The following is a 19,337-nucleotide window of genomic DNA, read 5'->3' on the forward strand; positions in this document are numbered from 1 at the left end:
CACCCCGTTTACGCAGCTTCGAAAAAATGGAAGCTTTCCACTCTTGTTAGTCTCCATCACGCACAGCGCGAAGCCTAAAGAAGCATTGTATACAGTTCACCACACGACGTCGCCGTCATCGTAGCTTTGTGTTTCGGCGGCGCGGCTGAGGCCGACGCCGCCCAAGAGGTGCAACTTTTTCGGGTCGACTTCTGGGCCCAACGTAATGGAGTGCGCCCGAGTTTGTGTGTGTGTGTGTGTGTGTGTGTGTGTGTGTGTGTGTGTGTGTGTGTGTGTGTGTGTGTGTGTGTGTGTGTGTGTGTGTGTGTGTGTGTGTGTGTGTGTGTGTGTGTGTGTGTGTGTGTGTGTGTGTGTGTGTGTGTGTGTGTGTGTGTGTGTGTGTGTGTGTGTGTGTGTCCACGGTTCGGGAGGCGCCTTTTCTTCGTACCCGACCCGTCCTCCTATCGCGTCGGCCTTCGCAGCGAGAGAAGCTCGCCTTCCGGGCGCTGGGCCTAGGAACGCGCGCGCGCGTCTACGTTCATTAGCGACCCGTCCGGGCCGCTCGCGGCCGGCGTGTTGTCTTTGTATCGGCGCGCCCGAGGATAAACGAAGCCATCGTCGGGCCGCTGAAAGCAATCGAACGTGCCCCGCAACAAAAGGGACGCGGGTGAAAGCATGGCTGCGAACGAAAGTGGAGGGGTCCGAGAGGCGCGCTGTGTATAGGGTGCGCGTACACTCTCTGCTGACCCGAGCACGAAGAGCCTCTCGTTGGCTTTTTTTTGTCACAGCTTTAGAGGGACGTCTCTTTTTTTTTTGTTAGTTTCCCGAAGGGAAGCGCTGATAGAAAGTCCTGTTCACTTATCGAGGTCTCTTCTTTCATTCTTCCCTTGGCAGCGGAACTTAATAACTGCCATCAACACGGGAGGTCTCGCGACCCAATACTGCCACAGTCCGCCAGTACGCTTTTGTGTTCGGTCAACAGATGGTTGTACAGTAAAGGCGGGCGTAATGACTAATAAGTTCTCATCTATATCGAGCAACAGCAACGCGTATGCAGGACCCACTTGGGTTTTACCAGCGAAGAAAGGGGAGAGTACAACATATCCTCGGTCAAGTAGGAGTCACCATAACCTTAATATTAAGCCTTACTTTGCTCGATGTAATAAATTTAAATACAGCTTTTTCCCACGTACTATTGAATTCTGGAACTTAATTCCCGGAACAATTAGGTCCCTGCCATTAAACAATTTCCTGTAAAGTTAACCACACCTGATATTATGTATCTTCTTGTTGTTACAGTGTATTGACTCATTCTCGTTTTTGTACTGACTCTCAGTGTTTCTGTTATTTTGAGTTTCATTTGTGTCATCTGCCTTATTTCTTGTGAAATTTTAATATGTTATTGTTTACTTCTTTTTGCCTAACCCACTCCTGCAATAGCCCCATGTAGGGGCTGCAGTATGTATAAATAAATAAAGTAATTAAATCGTTAGAAGCGACGCTATCGTTATACGCTGAGTTGCACCACGTGCCGTGAACAGCGTTGTGTCGTATTCGAATCGAGCGCCGGAGATTTTCGGTAACGTGGCAATATTCTCCATCGCAATAAACTATGTTTCTCACAGCGTTCTCTCGCTTTCTTTTTCTCCTCCTCCTGCCGCAGCGTGTCGGTGCCAGGCCACCAGAGCTCTCTGGGCAGCACTCGCCCCCACGAGGCCCTAGGCGCCTGGCAGGCGTTCGGCGTCGAGTTCGTGCTCAGCTTCCTGCTGGCCTCCACAGTTTTCGCCACCCGCGACCCGCACCGAAGCCACCTGGGCGCCGGCTCGGACGCCATTGTCATCGGGTTCGCCTACTTGGCCTGCACTCTCGCGGGGGTGAGAGCGAGCTGGCCCTCCTTTTAATCAGAGCGAACGTGCAGGAGACTTCATTAGGGCACGGCGGCGCAGGCGACTGTAAAGTAGCAACAAGAAATTTAATTCGGTGCAGTAAACACTTACCAGAAGCACAAGGCTAGAACTTTGCACTGAAGGCTGTAATATATATATATATATATATATATATATATATATATATATATATATATATATATATATATATATATATATATATAGCACGTGACAACTAGTTCGAACTGCGCCTGCGACGATATATGCCGTAGTTTAAAACCGTGTATTGAGCCTGTTCACCTGATGGGTGCACCGAAATATGTAACACGAGAGTTTGGCGACGATAGCTAGGGAACCTTATTTCATGCAGTTTTTGCATCGTCTGTCACAGCTATCATGATGTTTACCTGCCGGAAAAACTCGCGAGCAAGGAAGGACTTATTTTGTCCCCATCAACGAGTCGATCTTACCGCTTAAATGCAAGGGTGTTCGACATGGGTCAAAGAAAGTACCCTCAAGGGGGCGAGAATTGCCGACAGTCCAGTGTCCACAAATTAAGCACAGGAAAGAAGCGCGCACTGTATGTAGCGTACAGCTGAACGACGAGTTTAGAAGTTCCGCTTTTCAGTGTACAAGGCTCAGCAGGTTAAATGGATTTGAGACCATCGCTGGTCGCGTCACTTTTCTTGGCGCCGGAAGGTTGTCAGTTTGGCGACGCCTATAACATATCCAGCAGCGCCATATCGTGGGTTCGATACCCGGCCGCGGTGGCCTCATTCCGATGGATGCAGAACGCAAAACGTCAGAGCACTTTGAACAACCTCAATTGGTCAAAACTAATCCGGATTCCTCCACCTGGGAGTCTCTCGCAGTCCCTGTGTTACTTTCAGGCATTAAACTGACGGTTTTGATACTTGGAATATGTGTACGCATGTGTAAATCATCAGTTCTTTTTTTTTTTCCTTTTCTTTGGCAATTAACAGCACATCACTTCAGCAGACGTCACTTCCGCATTGACACCCGACGCGTTGCACGACGAAGAGGTTGTGCTGCGGCTCCCGCGTTCGTTGTACGAGAAGGCGCAAGTGAAAATGCGTTTCGAATCATCATCACGGCATTTGACAGAAGTCTCTGAAGAACACGAAGAGAAGTTGCGGAGCACGCGGTTATTGTTCAATGATACGACGCCCTCGTCGGGTAGCTTCTTGGCGTAATTTGTGCACTGCACGACGTAGATTTAAAGAATATTAGCTGCGCTACAGGGCAAGTCTCATGGTTCGTCGAGAGGGGCGTCGGTAAGGAAGCGACACACGCGCCTACAGCTCGTACGAAGCCTTGGTTAATCTAACGGATATAAATCGTGAGAGTAGGAACTAAGTCATGCGTTTATCTTCCTCAGATTCATAATTTTCTTCGGCTATATAGCACAGCGGCCAACTTTGCCAACGAAGTCGTTCCCGACGATGTCACAATGACCCGGAAGGCCTTAACCTTTAAAACGACTGGACTGCAGACCTTTTTCAGTGCGTAGGGGGAGGAAAGAGAAAAGTAGAAGGCAGGGAGGTTAACCAGAATAACGTCCGGTTGGCGACCCTGCACCGGGGAAATGGGAAAGGGGAAAACAAAGATCACAGGGAGAGAGAGGAGGGAAGGAAAGAAGGAAATTGCGGCAAGTTCGCTGACGCGTGTGGTTTTGCAGAAATTGCATTACTAGTCACAGGTGGTCGCACAAACCCGTCGTCCTTAAGAAACACAAAAGCGCCTTCACCGTTTTATGGGTGCGTAAAATACCAAGGCTGCGGCCACGTCCGTAACTGGCACAAACAGCGACTCGCGCACTGGTGCAGTTCTTGAAGCGAACTGGCCTGAGTGACTGTTTGCAGCCCTTCTTTGCCAAGTGGTGCATGATCTGTGCATCTGTGCCTCTTTCTACTCTTCCTCTCCGTTGCCCTCGGCGTGGGGTAGCGAACCGTTCGTTGGTCCGATCGACGCCGTTGCCTTTCTTTGAACCTTCTCTCTCTCAGTTTCGACTAGCGCAATCTCATTGCGCTCTCTTTTTGCATGCCTAGGATAAGACGCGCGTGGCCCTTGAATTTGTGGAGAAAAATTGGTCTTCCCGTTGGGCCTTATGCTTTTGTCCTCTAATTTGTCTGCAGCTGCCCGCGACGGGAGCATCAATGAACCCAGCGAGGTCCCTGGGACCGGCTTTTGTGATGAACAAGTGGGTAGACCATTGGGTAAGTGCCTTCTGCGAAATTCTCGCTGCGTTAACCCCTTCCTCGCGTTGTCTTTCCTTTCTTTTCACCTCTTCCTTTCTTTCCTTTTTTCTTTTCTTGCGTGCCTTTTATTTCCCAGCACCTCAGGCCATAAACAGTTGGTGTACTATACAGCAAGAAAAACTGTGTCAATAAGCGTATACGTCCACGCGTTGTGTGTGCTAAGGACAGCATTTATTGACTACCACTCGCGTGGCAGGAACGTACAAGAAAAAAATATAAATAGAAATGTTTTTCTGCTGCTTGCATGCTTCCGTTCGCCATCTTTCTTAGAAACTTTTCATGTGCCTTGCCGCGACAGTGATCTTTGTACAGACTTTGTTACTTCGTAGTTTCCTCCGCGGGGAAGAACAGTCGTGGCTTGCGCCTTAGCGTATGGCGAAGTCGTAGCGTATACTCATACACCTGGCAATTTTCCATAACACCATTAATTTCCCTTATTTTATCAGAACGCGATCACATTCACAGCCGCCGTGATTCGAAATCGCAGTGCGCGGAACCAATTAAACGTGACACTAGATTTACCGCTGTCCTACAAGAGCTAATTCTTTCTACAACGTAACCACAGTCGGTTTTTCTCCGCATACGTGGCAGCGTGGCCTTGCCAGCTTCGTCAGGATTCATCGCCGACAAACTCCATCTGTGTAGTCGTGGGAGACATAGAACACTTTTTTTACTGGTCTGCATACCACGAGTGGTAATATCTGCTGCAGAATCTACAAAACTATATGAACCGTGCCCGTGGACAGCTCACAGCTTCAGTAGCAGGTGCGTAGTTTCGCGTTGTGGCTCGCCGACGCATAGAGGCATGGCGAATTAAGGTATATATATATATATATATATGTATGCTTGAATGATATTGCGAATGCAGTGGCATTCTCGCCCAATGGTAAGGAGAACAAGAGGGCGCTATCACTTTGCAAGGCTTAGGGAACCTGCATGCAAGCTTTGTTTTCGGGTGGTGACAACAGCAAAATTTTGACCGCTATTTCCACCAAATTTGGGGAGAAGTTATTTTGATTCCCGATCTCGCTAGAAGTTCGGCGCATTCCTGCTTTTTTTTTGTCATTCTCTGGTGTACCCATGTTGGCGCGCGAGCTATTGAATTTCTTTAACTTACTTTTATACTAACGTGCACATGAAACCTGCATATATCTTTGATATATACTAGCACGCCTTTTCCTTTTATTTTAACGCATCAAACTTATTTTTTCTCTATTGCATGTCGTGCGACACTTATAAAGCAACAAGTTATAAGGCACGGTCGCGTGCTCGTGGTAGTATTATCTCACACCAAGAATGTGAACTGCATTAAGCACTGTCGTTGCCTTCCACTTGTACGTAATATATAAAGGGTGTCCTAAAATTTTTAAGTGTGCTGTAATAAAGACTGTACTTACTATCCTATTTAATTAAAACGTAGACGTGTCGTGTACTGCGTTCAGGCACGCTGTATGTCTCTGGCTGCTGAGGCCAAAGTTTATTGAAAAAAGAAGTTAATTAGTTTCACGTCACCAGAGGTTGCGGGGAAACATGGTCTGTCGCCCGGTCTTTCGCCATTTTGATTCCCACACCTTACAATTTGTCGGAAAGTTTAATCCGCTAATTTAGCTGGCGGTGGCACGTGCCCTTAGAAAAAGGCTGCCACCACCCCAAAACATAACTCGCATGTAGGCTTCCTAGCAAGGTTAGGGCCGGCCGTGCGCCAGCAACAACAGTGCTCGCTCCATCCGCCGGCAGCTTCGCATTAAAGCAGGTGAACAGCTGGGATTCGAAGCCGTCGCGACCCGCAATGCTTATTCCCCACGAAGAAACCTGTTCCGAACGCTTCGCGCTCCACTGATTTAACACCACCATCGGCAGATTCCGGCCGCTACGACCACGGTTTCCAGCTTTTCGGGGGTGTCGCAAACGCCGTTAATTAAATTACACCGACCCACCCACCGATACGCATAGACAGACGTTGCTCAACCGTTCCATTTCGAACGGTTGCCAGCATCGCTTGGCTTTGAATGACGGCCCAAGCCCGTGCACGCATGCTTGTACGCAACCGCCTGGTCCATGCAGACAGATCCACGAGTTGCAAGGGAGGAGCAGTCGTTCATCCTTACGACGGCCTGGCATCCGCTCGAAGCGCGTTCTGCCGGCGAAGGAGTGAGGATCTAGTACTGTGGACCAGTTCGATGCGGGGAGCCCCCCAATCACATCGTGGGATGCTTTTGTTTTCAGAGACAATAGGAGGAGACGCTCGCTCGCTCGCTCGCCCGGGAATGGTGGGAAGCTGCGTATAGAAATGAGCCGCGACCGCTTTGGAGAGAGCTCGAGTCCGGACACACTCTTGGGATCGGTGCGATGATGACCCGGGCTCGCGCGCCGTGCATGAGGCATTGTGTAGCGGACGGGCCGCAATAATATCACGCTTTTCGCGGCGATTCCCGAGGGTCAGAATGTCCGCGGGGTCAGACCGTTCGGCGCTGAAAGAAACGAAGAAAGGGAGAACGGGGCGAAATCGACAACACGGGGCCACCTTCGAGGAAGATGACGGCCGTTGCCGCGGTACATCGCGGAGCCTCGTTATCAGTTAGTTATTGCGCACGACTGTTTTTCTTTCCTTACCATCGGTTATTTATCTTCCCACTCTTTTCCTCAGGCACACGCGCAGATCGAGAAAAAGTTTGAAGAGAGGGAGAAAGGCAGAGAGCTTGACCAGAACTTAAAATGCTGTTTGTCACCCTATGTCGCGGCATGGGGCATGGTGAGTTAGAAAGACGCGATGGTATAGATACATATCGAAACAGCCGGTCACATTGACAGCCGGTCACGTTCACCGCATACCATCGTAGCTAGAACAGCATCACATGCAGCACAGCGGAAAACAATTGAAGTGTACCTCGAAATTGGTCCCGTTTCGACTCTCAACTGGCTCTGTAATATGAACTACTTCATGTGAGCGAAAGTCTTTAGTGAAAGGGCCAGTTAATGACATCCCTCCTTCCCTCACTCCATTTCGCTTTGTCCATCCCATAGTTTTTTGTTACCTTTATTCTTTTATTGATTTTTTTTTCTTTTTCTTTTTTTATTGGCGTTGCTTCTCCCATTTTATTCTCCTTGCGCAGCCGCCAATGTGCAACGCTCTGTTACTTCGGATCGACCACCTCGTCCTTGCGCGCTTCTACGGAACCCCTTTCTTTCTTTCTTTCTTTCTTTCTTTCTTTCTTTCTTTCTTTCTTTCTTTCTTTCTTTCTTTCTTTCTTTCTTTCTGTGTTTTTTTAGCGCTTTCCCGTGTCCAGGGAAGTGTCGTCCTCCACTCCATTACGCGTTCTCCGCGCACTTCGTTGCCTTCGCGCTACCGTTCTTCGCCGTTTCCTTGCGTTCCATGCTTTCGCTTCTTCGTCGTCGCAGATGCCGTATCGCCAGCGTGGCCGCGATAACCCCTTTCTTTACTTGTACTTAAGCTCATTTTCACCGACTGTTTTTCTTTTTCTTTTTCTTTAGGGCTCGGCGAGGAAAGCGACAGAGTGGCGCCGTAGATAAATGAAGCGGGAAATGAATGTTGCTCAGAAATATAAACGTCACTGTCCGAGGAGGCCGCGAGATACCATCTCCGCGGATTTCCAGCGCGATCCCGCCAAGAAAAAAAACGGACGCGAACAACGCCTGCGTAAAGCGCGAAAGCGATCGCATAACGTCTGCAGAGGTGGGGGAGGGAGGGGTTCAAGCGGGGGAGCGGGTAGCTTTTCGGGGCAAAACGGAAGAAAGCAGCGGAGATGAGCCTCGGGAAGGTCCCCCTGCACGGAAGTTTGCGTTTGTGTATTTTCTCCGCGATATGAAACGTTGTGTCAGGCAATGCCCGCGCGTGGCCGTTAGCCCGAGCGTCCGCACAGCGGCGCCCGTTGAAATGAAGTAGCCCGCTGACTCGATCTTCTCTCGGCTTTACGGCGTTTCGGCGGATCCACTGCCCCGCACTGCGGCTGCAGTAAACCGATCGTGGCCTCGCTCGCTTCGGCATCCTCGCGGAGCCTCCGAAGTGAACGCCCGAATGGCGGCAATGTTTCTGTTGGTGTGGTACACATCGGCGCTTCCCTAGGAGGCGTTGTTTGGATAGCTCGTACAGGGTGTTTCGGCGAACACTTTCGAAAATTGTCAAAGGTTGCCTTTGGCAGGCAGCGCAGTTCTGGTTCGTGAGGTGGTCTACTCGAAGCGGCGGACACTTGGAACGCCGGGTGGAACGCCAATGCATTTCTCCGCAAAGTTGGGGAATTAATATCTCGGAACTCGTGCCATCCTGAGAATTCGTTCTAAGTGGATCCGCCTTGCGAACTCCGTGGCTGGAATTTGTGAACTGCAGTATGGGCCGTAAGGTAATTAGTTAAATGCTTAAATATTCAATTTTTGTTAATTATTCGATTATGCATTTAAATTTTTTGCTCAAGTAATGCCCGCCTCTTCGAGTAGACCAGCTGCCAAACTACAGTTGTGCTATCTTCCACAGGCCATCTTAAAATATTTTGAAAGCAAGTATACTCAATATATAGTATACTGAGTATGGCACTGAACATAGTATAGTAGTACGATAGTATACTCAGTATACTGTCGTGCCTATTGCGTTTTGTTACATGACATCGCATTTCAACTTTTGATTGATTGATTGATTGATTGATTGATTGATTGATTGATTGATTGATTGATTGATTGATTGATTGATTGATTAGCACACGGCCTTCGAGTCTCCGTGCAGTGGTGGCTGCGGATTAAATTTGACCAGCCTGGGGATCTTCAACGTGCACAGAGAGCGCGCTAGACTGGACAACAGTTTCCTCATTCCTGCTCCATTGGAGTGCGGCCGTCGCACCCGGGAATCGAACCCAGGACTTAGGGCCAAGCAAGAAGACACCACAGCCTCTAAGCCGTGGCGGCGAGCACGCACGTCATTGTACGTGTCAGAAAAAAAAGTGGCACAGTGGGTGGCACGTACTCTGGAACTTTCCGAAGGCGCTGGGTTGCGTTATCGCTTTGTGTTGCAAAGAAGCAACACGTACGTCACTCTTTCTGGAAAAAGTCAAATTTTTCCAATCAAATTGAGAGAGAAAGAGAGAGAGAGAGAGCAATTTTGATTATCTTTACTACATCGTCTCAGATCCTCCTTTCGGTTCCAGCAATTCAAAGCGTATAACCTCTTCGGTTATCGTTATGCGTAGATGGTTGCGCCGTGGAAAGGTCGAGGCATTGCGCAACTCGACACAATCTATGAATTTTACTTCTAATAATAACTGAGCTAACTACAGAAAAAAAAAAAAAGACGGAAGGGAAAAAAATTGGGAGGTCGATAAGGATGTGCATGCACTTTCGTAAGCTGTTAAGGACGCGTTACGCAATTCGGCGCATAAAGCAAGAAGTAGCTGGCCTTAGGTAATGCGTAACGAACGACAGTGAAGAACAGAAAAATGAGGCGCGCAATATGTCAGGCACGGCAAACGTCGCCGTCTCAATTTCCGTGCGTCTCAGCTTTTCGTTCCTCTGCACTCATCCGTCGTGCTACTTTTGGCACGCCACCCTTACTACATTCGTAAAACCTGACCAAGCAGTACCTTCTCAACACAGCAAGCCTAACACCCTCATTATTAGTTACTGGTGTATTTCAGATACCAGTACTTTCTTTTTCCTAGTCGACCACGCGTTTTATTCAGTCGCCGCGCCTCACACTATGCAGTAAACCTCCGGCTACAGGCAAACTATTTAGAGCGCAGCTCTTAAGCGCCCATTCCTGCGGCGAGTGTAGGCGACCTTCGTAACCGAGCGAACTATCGCAGCGAAGAAAGAAAGAGCGAACACGGAGCGAAACGGTCGTAGTGAAGAGAGCGTGAGGAGGAAGGAAGAGGAGGAGGGTGTGGCGAAAGCGTGAGAAGACAAGCGTAGCGCAGGCGCAAGACGGACTTTTTGCTGCGAAAATGGCTACGAGATGGCGCCAGTGTAGCGCGCGTCGTCTGTTCACCGATAACGCGGACCAAGCGCTGCTTGAGTGGAGGTCTGTCTGCGGCGGCTGCTGTGCATTGCGCCCATGCCTCATCCACGCGTTGCCTCTCGCGATATCCCGATTAGCGAGGCGTGCTGCACGTGCTGCACGAGACAGATTGTCCGAGCCAGCCAATACATTGCGAACTGAGAACACGTATAGAGCTGCGCTCAAATTTCGCACTAGGGCACATCGTAATCGTCGGTGAATTTTTTTTAATTAACATTACTTTAAAGGAGATCTTGGCACCCTTGCGTGGGCAGAGGCTAGTGGCTGCTCCTCGTGACATGATAAACAAAAGTAAATCGCAAAATTTGCCAGAAAATACCTTATACACTCAGAGCATTAACATGCAAAATTTTACACGCTGTAGTCTGCCGGAAGCCACAGAGGAGGGATAGTACACGAACACGCACACAAACGTTTATAAGCATGCACAGTCGAATGAAAACAAAATTTCACAGTTTTGCAGACGAGCGTACGAATGCGAGTGCACATATTTGTATAACATGTCACATATAACCACTTCACGTGTTAACAAGCTCAAACTTCTGCGACGTATCTATTATGTTTAGTATTGCGATTTTTCATATTAGAGGACTTCAAATTTTATTGAAAACCTAATTTCCAAAAAGAGGCGACAACTGAGGACAGGATTTATCTTCTTACATCGTCAAAAGACAGGCGTCTTTTTTGTTTTTGTTTTTTTGGTCGTGGGTCGTGTGAAGAGGGAGGAGCAGCGACAGCGTTGGCGGCGGCGATGCTTCGTGTGAGAATGACTACGGTCTCATCACCCCGACCGGGTGCAACGTCGCGCCACATCCACGCATACATATCGTCGTCACTTGCGCCGCTGAGTTCCGGCAAAAAGAGTCGGAACCGCGGCCTTGCGCAGACACAACCCAGACCGAGTCGATCGGTCGGCACTAAGCCCACGGGCGAAATCTGCACATCGCGAAGTGAATGCGGGAACTGCCGCGTGGGCGCGTCTAGATTTCCAATCTGCACGAAAGAAGAGGAAGAAGAAGAAAAAATGATGCGAGAAGCAAAAAAACTCGGGCGCTTGAAAGAAAGGGAAGAAGAAACTGACTACGTGCATCTGGCCGCACGCGTTGTTAAATTTTTCGCTTGATTTGGGCAAGATATTCGTGAAGCAACTGCGGGCGCTTTTTGCGCGCTTCCAGGCGCAATCAGGTTTCAGCGACAGCATGTGTCCTACCGCGGGTGTCCGTGTAGACTTCTGTGTAAGCCTTTTTGATAGACCAAATTATTTCATCCCCATGAGACACAAACACTCATTTCAGGACATATCGTTCGTGTCGTTTAATGACGCGTCAAAGATTAGACGGGTAACAGTACGAAGCAAAAGTTGCCGAGCCGCAAGGCGCTAGCTGTGTTGTTAACTTAGGCCGAACTAGCGTCGTTTCTTGTAGGAAAGAATATAACATACGTTCGTATAACGTTAGCGCGATGTTGAATGAAAGCATCGTTAGCAGTACTTACCGTGATCGAGGTTGCGACCGGGCGATTTTGCGTGACAAAAATTTTTTTTCGAACTAACGATTACTGTATTAGTGGCACGTCTTGTCAGTGTTGCCGCGAGGTGGGCTTGTCACTTTCAAGAATTCATCTTGCGCTGGTAAGCACTGTTTATTGCATACGCCGATGGGTCCTTCGACAACTTGAACGTTGGTGGTACTCTGCTCGTCCCACGAGAAGTTGACAATCAATTGAATGTGTCGCGAAGCCAGAGATGAAATTCGTTCGGCTTTCTCGTAAAGAAAGTTGGCAGTGAAATGTTCGACCCAATTCGGACATCTAACTTGTCAGCGCCGTCTTTCCGGGGCACCCGCTTCATCCGCTGATCTGAGAGGCTATCAAATGGCGTAGAAGGAACTTATCGACAACTCTAAGCACACGATCTCTGAATAAGCAGCTGCTATATGTGTTGTTATCAACTACGATCTGTTTTGTGTCATTCGTGCGGAACACGCGGAACAGACGCTTAATCGAATACCGGGAAACATCTGGGTTGTATTGCAACCATGCTGGAGAAATAACGTAGTCCGATGGGTGGGGAGAGGGGCATACTGTACCTTTCACCTTTTCTGCGAGAAACGTGGCGTACTGTATAAACGAGCCGTACGCCCACACCCGTCGCGTTTCTGGCGCGCCAAAAGGTCTTGCCTTTGTTCACCGGGAAGTCAATGAGATTCTTCGTCTAGATGGGGACACGTGTTATATAGCGTCGGCGGAGCAGCTGCAGCGCCGGCATCAGCACTGCTAGGAGATCACCGGGAGGCGTGATTCGCTGACCCTGCCTCGCATGGCTGGTTCTCAAGGCTGATGCTCTGTAGATCGATGGCCCGGGCACGAATGTAGGTATGCGCCGTCCGAAGTTGCGTGCGAGTGGGTGGCGGGAAGCGGGGGACGGCCTTCTTTGTACACTGTGGGTCCGGCCTTTTCCCTGACCCTCCTCACGTTGACTCCGGACTGCTATCGGTTCGGATAATGCTGGCCTGCAACTGTTGTCGGGCGCGTGTATGGGTTAACGATTACCTTACCGGGCAGATAGGGGAGAAAAACGGCTTACGCCTTTGCTTTTCCTTAATGCTGGAAACCAGGAAACAGGCATGGGCACTGAGCTCGTGCGTTGGCATGAACTGAAAGGAGTGAAAAATTGCTACGGAGTCACATTTGTCCGTCTGATGGGTCCTTTCCCTGCAAATAGCTTAGCCATGCCGCAGCATAACGTAATATAAAGGGTAGGCCTTGCTGAATCACGCTTTATTTTTTTATTTTTCTTTATCTGCGATGACGGTAACAAGATAACAATAATTCATTCGCATGACGTCATGTCTGGAGAGGTACTGAATTGGGTTTCACTGGCAACTAAAGCAACACGCAATGCTCGATAGGCCTTTGCATGACGCACGATTCAAACATACGCTCACACGTGCTCTTTTTTTCTCTTTCACGGAAACACAATGCTCACATATATGTATGCTCAATAATCGTCGTCGCCCTCTTTCATACTTGCCAGCTGAAGAAATCATTTTTCTTTGTTTTTTTATTTTATTTTATTTTCACGTGTTACTTTGGTTCGTAGTTGGCCGCAGCGCTGCATTTGCGAGGAAGTGGGAGGACGAAAGAGGGAGACAGAAACGCAAAAGGACAAAGTGCTGTTCACACAGTAGAAGAATTCGACAGTGGAAAGACATAAGTTAGATTCATGCAATAGCTGAAAAGGAGAACTTGTCATGCTCCCGACTGTAGCACGAAGCTATAAAGAAAACCTATATGGGTTTCTCGGAAAGAAAGCTTCGCAGTTTGAAAAAAAAAAAAACATTTTGTCCTGGTCTGGAGATTGAACCCCGGACCAACGCCTTTCCGTGGTGGTCGCTCTACCATCTGAGCCAACCAGGAAGCTAGCTGACTTCTGCGCGAAGGTTACTTGACAACTCGAAGTACAGGGACGTTCAATATAGCAAATCAGTTCTGCAGGAGCGTGCAAGCTGAATGAAGGTTGATAAAAGAACCTTCTTTCTGAAAAACCCGTATTGGGTTTCCTTTGTAACCTCGCGTTAAAGTCGAGTGGGCGACATTTTCTCCCTTCCACCGATATTCTTCCACCTTGCGTGCTTCTGTAGAACCGACTTGCCATATACGGGTAATAGCAGCCCGAAGCCTCATTTCATTCGTTGGTTCACACATGCCGGTACACCGCCGCTTCGCGAATACGCGACGAGGATAAATAACGGGCTAGCCGCCGTGCCGACAAAGGGACTCGCGGTGCAATCTTCTCGGCCTAAGCTTGCGTGCGCGCCTGCCGTCTTCCATATATAGTTCGCGACTGTCTCGTTCCTAAGCCTACGCGGTCATCGCCACTGTTGCTTTGCTTGTGGCGCCGAGCGTCATTATCGGGGAAGCCAACGCCGTTTGTTGGCGTTGTCACTAAGCGGAAGGCCGCCGGGATTGCTCGCATGGGTCGGCAGTTGCGTCTTGGCCCTCTTTGTTGGCCGAAGGAGTTTCCATTCACGCCAAGCGAACACTGCCGCACGATCGCGCCGCAGTGTTGCATTGCTTCCCGCAGCTTCTGTGGCGAGGATGGCCGGGAGCCAAGTTGGCGGGCCTTGTGCCCAACGTTGGTTAGGTTGAATTGGTTTTCGGCACAAGAAGGAGGACTTGCAGTGCGGGCATGGCTGAAGGAGAAGAAACATAAAAGGAATCGCTCGCGGGTGTTTGCCTCCCGCGCAAAGTAAACATCGACGTTAACCGTTGGCCTGTTTGCTTATATGTATACATATGCGCAAGCTAGGTCCTTCTTTTGCCATTTTATGCAATGATTTTAAGCAAATGCAGTGACAACGTCGACGAGAACGATTATGAAAACAACAACAACAACCATTCCAAACTATAGACTAGACGGTGGATACTTCTGTTAAAATAAATGCCACGTTCCTGCACGTTTGTGCTTTTTCTTCTGTCTTATTTTGTGCATCAAACTTTAGGAAAACAATAGGGAACTTGTTCCACGCCACTGAGGTGTTCTCCACCTTGATATTAGCTCTTGTTTTTCGCAATTGTCTGGCTTGGCCTTGATGTCTTGCTGTGAGCCAATTCCTCAGCAGAAAAAAAGTACATTGTGCGCGCGCGCGTGTGTGTGTTCCAGACACTTGTTTCTGACCAAAGCGAGAATAGTTGTAGCTTGCGTTAACAATTGTATACTCAAGCTTGTACCATTCCGCTTCTTTTGCTTCAAGTGTTTTGTTCGTCTCGCGCAGCTTCTTTCTTCGCACAAATTAACAGTCTTATGTGCAGCACTCGCACAGTTGCGCATTCCAAGGCAGTTTTCAGTATGACTGCCGGGATGACGCGACGGTGGCCGACTGAACGTGTCGTTGCCCATTCATTTATCCCCCTGCGTCAATAAATAACTGTCAATAACAGTGTCAGTGTTGCATACTGTTATTCCAAACTTCTTTCTGTGACCATGCTGGAAGAAAGTGAAACTGGTGGGGTGATATTTTTGTACATTATAGTAAATGGTTTATTTATTTATTTATTTATTTATTTATTTATTTATTTATTTATTTATTTATTTATTTATTTGGTCAAAGCACATTACTATGGAGAGTAGTCGCAGAAATTAAAAAAAAAGGAGAGTGTTATAACTGTGAAAGACAATGTCGCTACCCGTCAATGAGAGTTATGCTAGAGAGGATCGCAACCATAACGAAATAAGAAAATAACATGGGCAAGCCTAATAACTATACAATGTTTGGTTCCGTGAAACACACACACAAGTACATCATGTGTTCGCTAATATTTTCATGAATGCGTCGTGATTTTCGGTAGTGGATACAGTGATCGAGGGAAGGGGATTCCACTCGTTTGATGAACAGGGTCGTCCAATCGGAAAGGGAACACCGGATTTGAGTTCAAAGCCGGTAATTTGCTTTATGAGTGCTTGTAATGATGAAAACTTCCATGAGCGGTGTTTTTCAACTGGAGGACGACATAACAACTAGCCGTGAGTGAGGTTCTGACCGGCACATTTACAGGAATTGCGGCTCGAACATAGATGAGTTGTTCCACTTCGTATTGGACCAAATTACGAAGATACGAAATTCAAAGTGAGGTCGTGCTGTAATGTGGAACACCAACTTTATGACGGCGTTCAAGACTTTGTGATATGTATTGTGCGGGAAGAATTAGTTTTCTTATTACGGAGCTAATAAATCTTGCTTCAGAGTACAGTCAATCTCGCGTTTGCTTACGTGTACCATAGTTTTTTTTTCGTTTGATTAATTTTTTTCTTTCTTCAAAACGAAAATTGAGTGACTCTGAAAGCACGTCCTCAAGTTCATTATTACTTGCTGGCATTAAAAAGGAAGAGAAACGTTACCTTTATGACTCCTGACGGAAAACGCCATGTCATCAGACGTCATCAGACATGGTAGTTCCTTCAGTAAGTTGGCGGTTATTAGCTATACTCATCACACTGACATCACATTGTGCAAGTATACACCCTACCCGCCGTGGTGGCGTACAGTGGCTATGGCGTTATACGCTGTTAAGCCTAAGGGCGCGGGATCAGGTCCCGGAAGCGGAGGCCGCATTTCGATGGCGGCGAAATGCAAAAAATTGGAGGACGCAATAAGCTTCGCCTTTAGGAGTGGAAAGCGATAGCATTCAAGGATCCCTGACTGATTCTCACGCTTCCCGGCAACTGGAGCGTATGTAACCATAACGTTTACCGGGGAACGCTGGCCGCGAACGCTATGCACGAAGGCAGGCTTTCTGGTAGAAACGCGGCCTCTTGCGTGAGCCGATCCCGGAGTTAGTGCACAGCCGCGCCAAACCTCACACGGAAGTTGGAAAATGTGTTTGTGTTTGAGTTTCCGCGTAACAGAATTATGTTTTCTCGTATGTCCCGATTACATTCCAACGTTATCATGTCTTTAGGTTGCGTGTAAGTCGTACTTTACGAATTTTCTGACGTATTTTACTTTGAGAAATTCAATTAATTCAGCAACGCCTCTGCGCCACGTGAAGGGCCTGCGTGGTTCGGGATGGCTTTTTTTCTCACGGACAACGCCGCCGACGCCGACACCGGATTTTCTGCGACACAGGGCCCTTAACACTACAGCGTTAAAACGCTCGTGTACCATGCATTAGGTGCACGTTAAAGAACCCCAGGTGGTCGAAATTAATCCGGAGTCCCCCACTACAGGGCGCCTCATAATCGGAACGTGGTATAGGCTCGTGGAGCCCCAGATATTAATTTAATTTTAAGTGTGTAGAAAACCACGAAAGCGCTCTTGAAATAGCTCAAGTCGACAGGTATTGGGAACCGTGTGTAGACTCGGTGCGAACTTTCCACTGTGCTCTCTCTCTCTCTCTCTCTCTCTCTCTCTATATATATATATATATATATATATATATATATATATATATATATATATATATATATATATATATATATATATATATATATATAATGACTTCATCCCCACACTTCCTTCCTCCATTGCAGGTTAGCAGACTGGACGTGCGTCTGGTTAACCTCCCTGCCTTTGCTGTCTTCTATTTCTCTCTCTTTCTCTCTATTAGTGTTTGTGGTTTCTCTTTTGCCGCTATGCTGGAAAGACCTAGCAAAAACGAGTCCCGTGCACAAGTGTGTATATAGTGATGGATTGATTTCTCCTCCTCCGAAGACGAAACGGCGAGCGCACAGGCAGCAGCGGTGTTCGTTCCGGCCGGTTGACGAAGACGCGTTCCGTTCGCTGCTCGGAATTTCGGGCTAACCAAGATCAGCAGCGTTGCGATGATGGACGCGTTATGGTGATCGACGGTAGCTAATATGACGGTACTTACATTTTCCGCCAATTTCTTTCAATAAACAAATATTGAGGCACAAGCCAAATTCACTGGAACCTAATTCACTGAGGCTTTCTCTTATAGATTCAGAACGAAAACATGGCGAACTGAGGAAACAGCGAAAAGGGAGAGAGACGTGTTAGCTCGCTCTTCTTTAGTTGTAGCATGTGTCAACTACCTCAGTGTCAAACTATTTTGTATTCGCCTAGGCGATGGTCGCCCCGTTCACTCAATACTCTCAACATACGTGGCAGTCAAGTATACGCAGCACTGAAAATGGCTCTGAGACGTCAGTATATTAAAGGCGCTCTCGCTTTGGACTGTCTTCTTTTGTGCGTGTGCGTGTACGTGCATGCGTGTGTGTGGGGGGGGGGGGAGGCACGGGGGGAGGTGAGAATAGCATAAAACACTAAAACCGATGAAGTGAAAGCTTATCTGTAGTTAGAACGGCAGAAAGTTGAACTAATAGGTAGGGATTCATGTTTAAAAAAGTTAAGTGTGCAGACACGGACACAAGCACTGTACCGTAGCTCTATACTGTACACGGTGTGATGCTTCGGGAGTTAATTAACGTGCACGTGCCTCCACATGTTCTTTTTTTCTCTCTTCCGTAGCATCATCTACTCATCAAATCTTTCTTTAGAGTGCTGGTTCGCTTTTTCCTGGAAGAACAGCGCACACACGCACACACAGGCTAAATAAATAAATAAGAATGAAAGGAAACCTATCGATTCCTACGAGTTCCTGCTCCGTGCCTTCCCTGCTCATCGTCTTGCTCAAGCGGCTCCAGTGTTTGCCGCCTTAACGCGAGTGCCCTGCTGAGCATCGGCGACCGGTTATGGGGAGCACTTTGGTACCGTCAGGGCACATCAGAGCATCGATTTTTCTCGGCAGAATGTGTTCCATAATTGAGTTTTTCAACGGCATCGCTTTCCTTCGCAAGGAAAACGCTCTAAAGCACGGAAACTTAATGCTTTCACGTGTAGACACGCACTGCTCCACTTTAATTTAACTTTATTTTTTGTAACCGGCGGCGAACGGTGAAAGTAGAGTCTGTTATATTTTCTCTAGTCTCCGCTTTGTATTTGTTTTCAGGATACCTGCTTCCTACGCTACACGTTTCTTTTTGATTTCTTATTTTCTTTTTTATTTTTCGAGGTTGCCGCACTTCTACCGATATGGAACGCGTGAAAAACTAGGTTATGCACAATCAAGTTGTATTAAGCTCATGAATGCAGAAAGCGAGGAGCGAATATACGTTTATCGAGCATTCTTTCCACGCCAATATAATTACCAACAAAAGCGCTTTTAGTGTTATTTGCATGCGTGTTGTTTGCGTGCGACAGTGCCGTTTCTGCAACGAGTGCACCCTTTAGCTCCAGGAAACAGTCTCTTAAACCCACTGCACTTATTATATGTTGTCCTTTTCACTATATATAATAGCCTGTAGCTCTCCTTCGGTTCTATCTTTGTCTTTCTTTTTTTCTTGTGTTCTCTTCTCTATGAGCCTCTTGCAGCCAAGATTGAACCAGGGGCGGTATTCTTGGGTGATCACTTTCGGTTCCTTGCACAATAGCAAGCACACTATCGCCCGTATACGCTGACGCATCTGGCGCTAGTTCCGTAAAATCTCAGGAAAGTGAAAGTATATTCCAATGTGGTCGCTCGAGATTGTCGCCCCAGCTTCCTATACTCCCCCAAATTTCGTTTTGCTCCTGTAAGGGTTTTTCTGCCGCAATATTATTCATCATGCGGCGGAACCCACTTGCAAATGTATCGACCTCGTGAAATCGTACTGCG

At 47.8% G+C, this 19,337-nt stretch overlaps 1 protein-coding gene across 1 annotated transcript in view; it reads left to right on the forward strand.

Moving 5' to 3' along the window:
* The window catches only part of LOC135905924 (aquaporin AQPAe.a-like), a 135,996-nt gene that overhangs the window by 90,071 nt on the left and 26,588 nt on the right, over window positions 1–19,337 (forward strand). Inside the window, exons 2-3 of the mRNA XM_065437044.2 lie at window positions 1,643–1,853; window positions 4,022–4,102. Coding sequence (XP_065293116.1) covers window positions 1,643–1,853; window positions 4,022–4,102 — 292 coding nt within the window. The remainder of the gene's footprint in view (window positions 1–1,642; window positions 1,854–4,021; window positions 4,103–19,337) is intronic.

Source organism: Dermacentor albipictus, chromosome 5, assembly GCF_038994185.2.
Source record: "Dermacentor albipictus isolate Rhodes 1998 colony chromosome 5, USDA_Dalb.pri_finalv2, whole genome shotgun sequence".
Lineage (NCBI taxonomy): Eukaryota > Metazoa > Arthropoda > Arachnida > Ixodida > Ixodidae > Dermacentor > Dermacentor albipictus.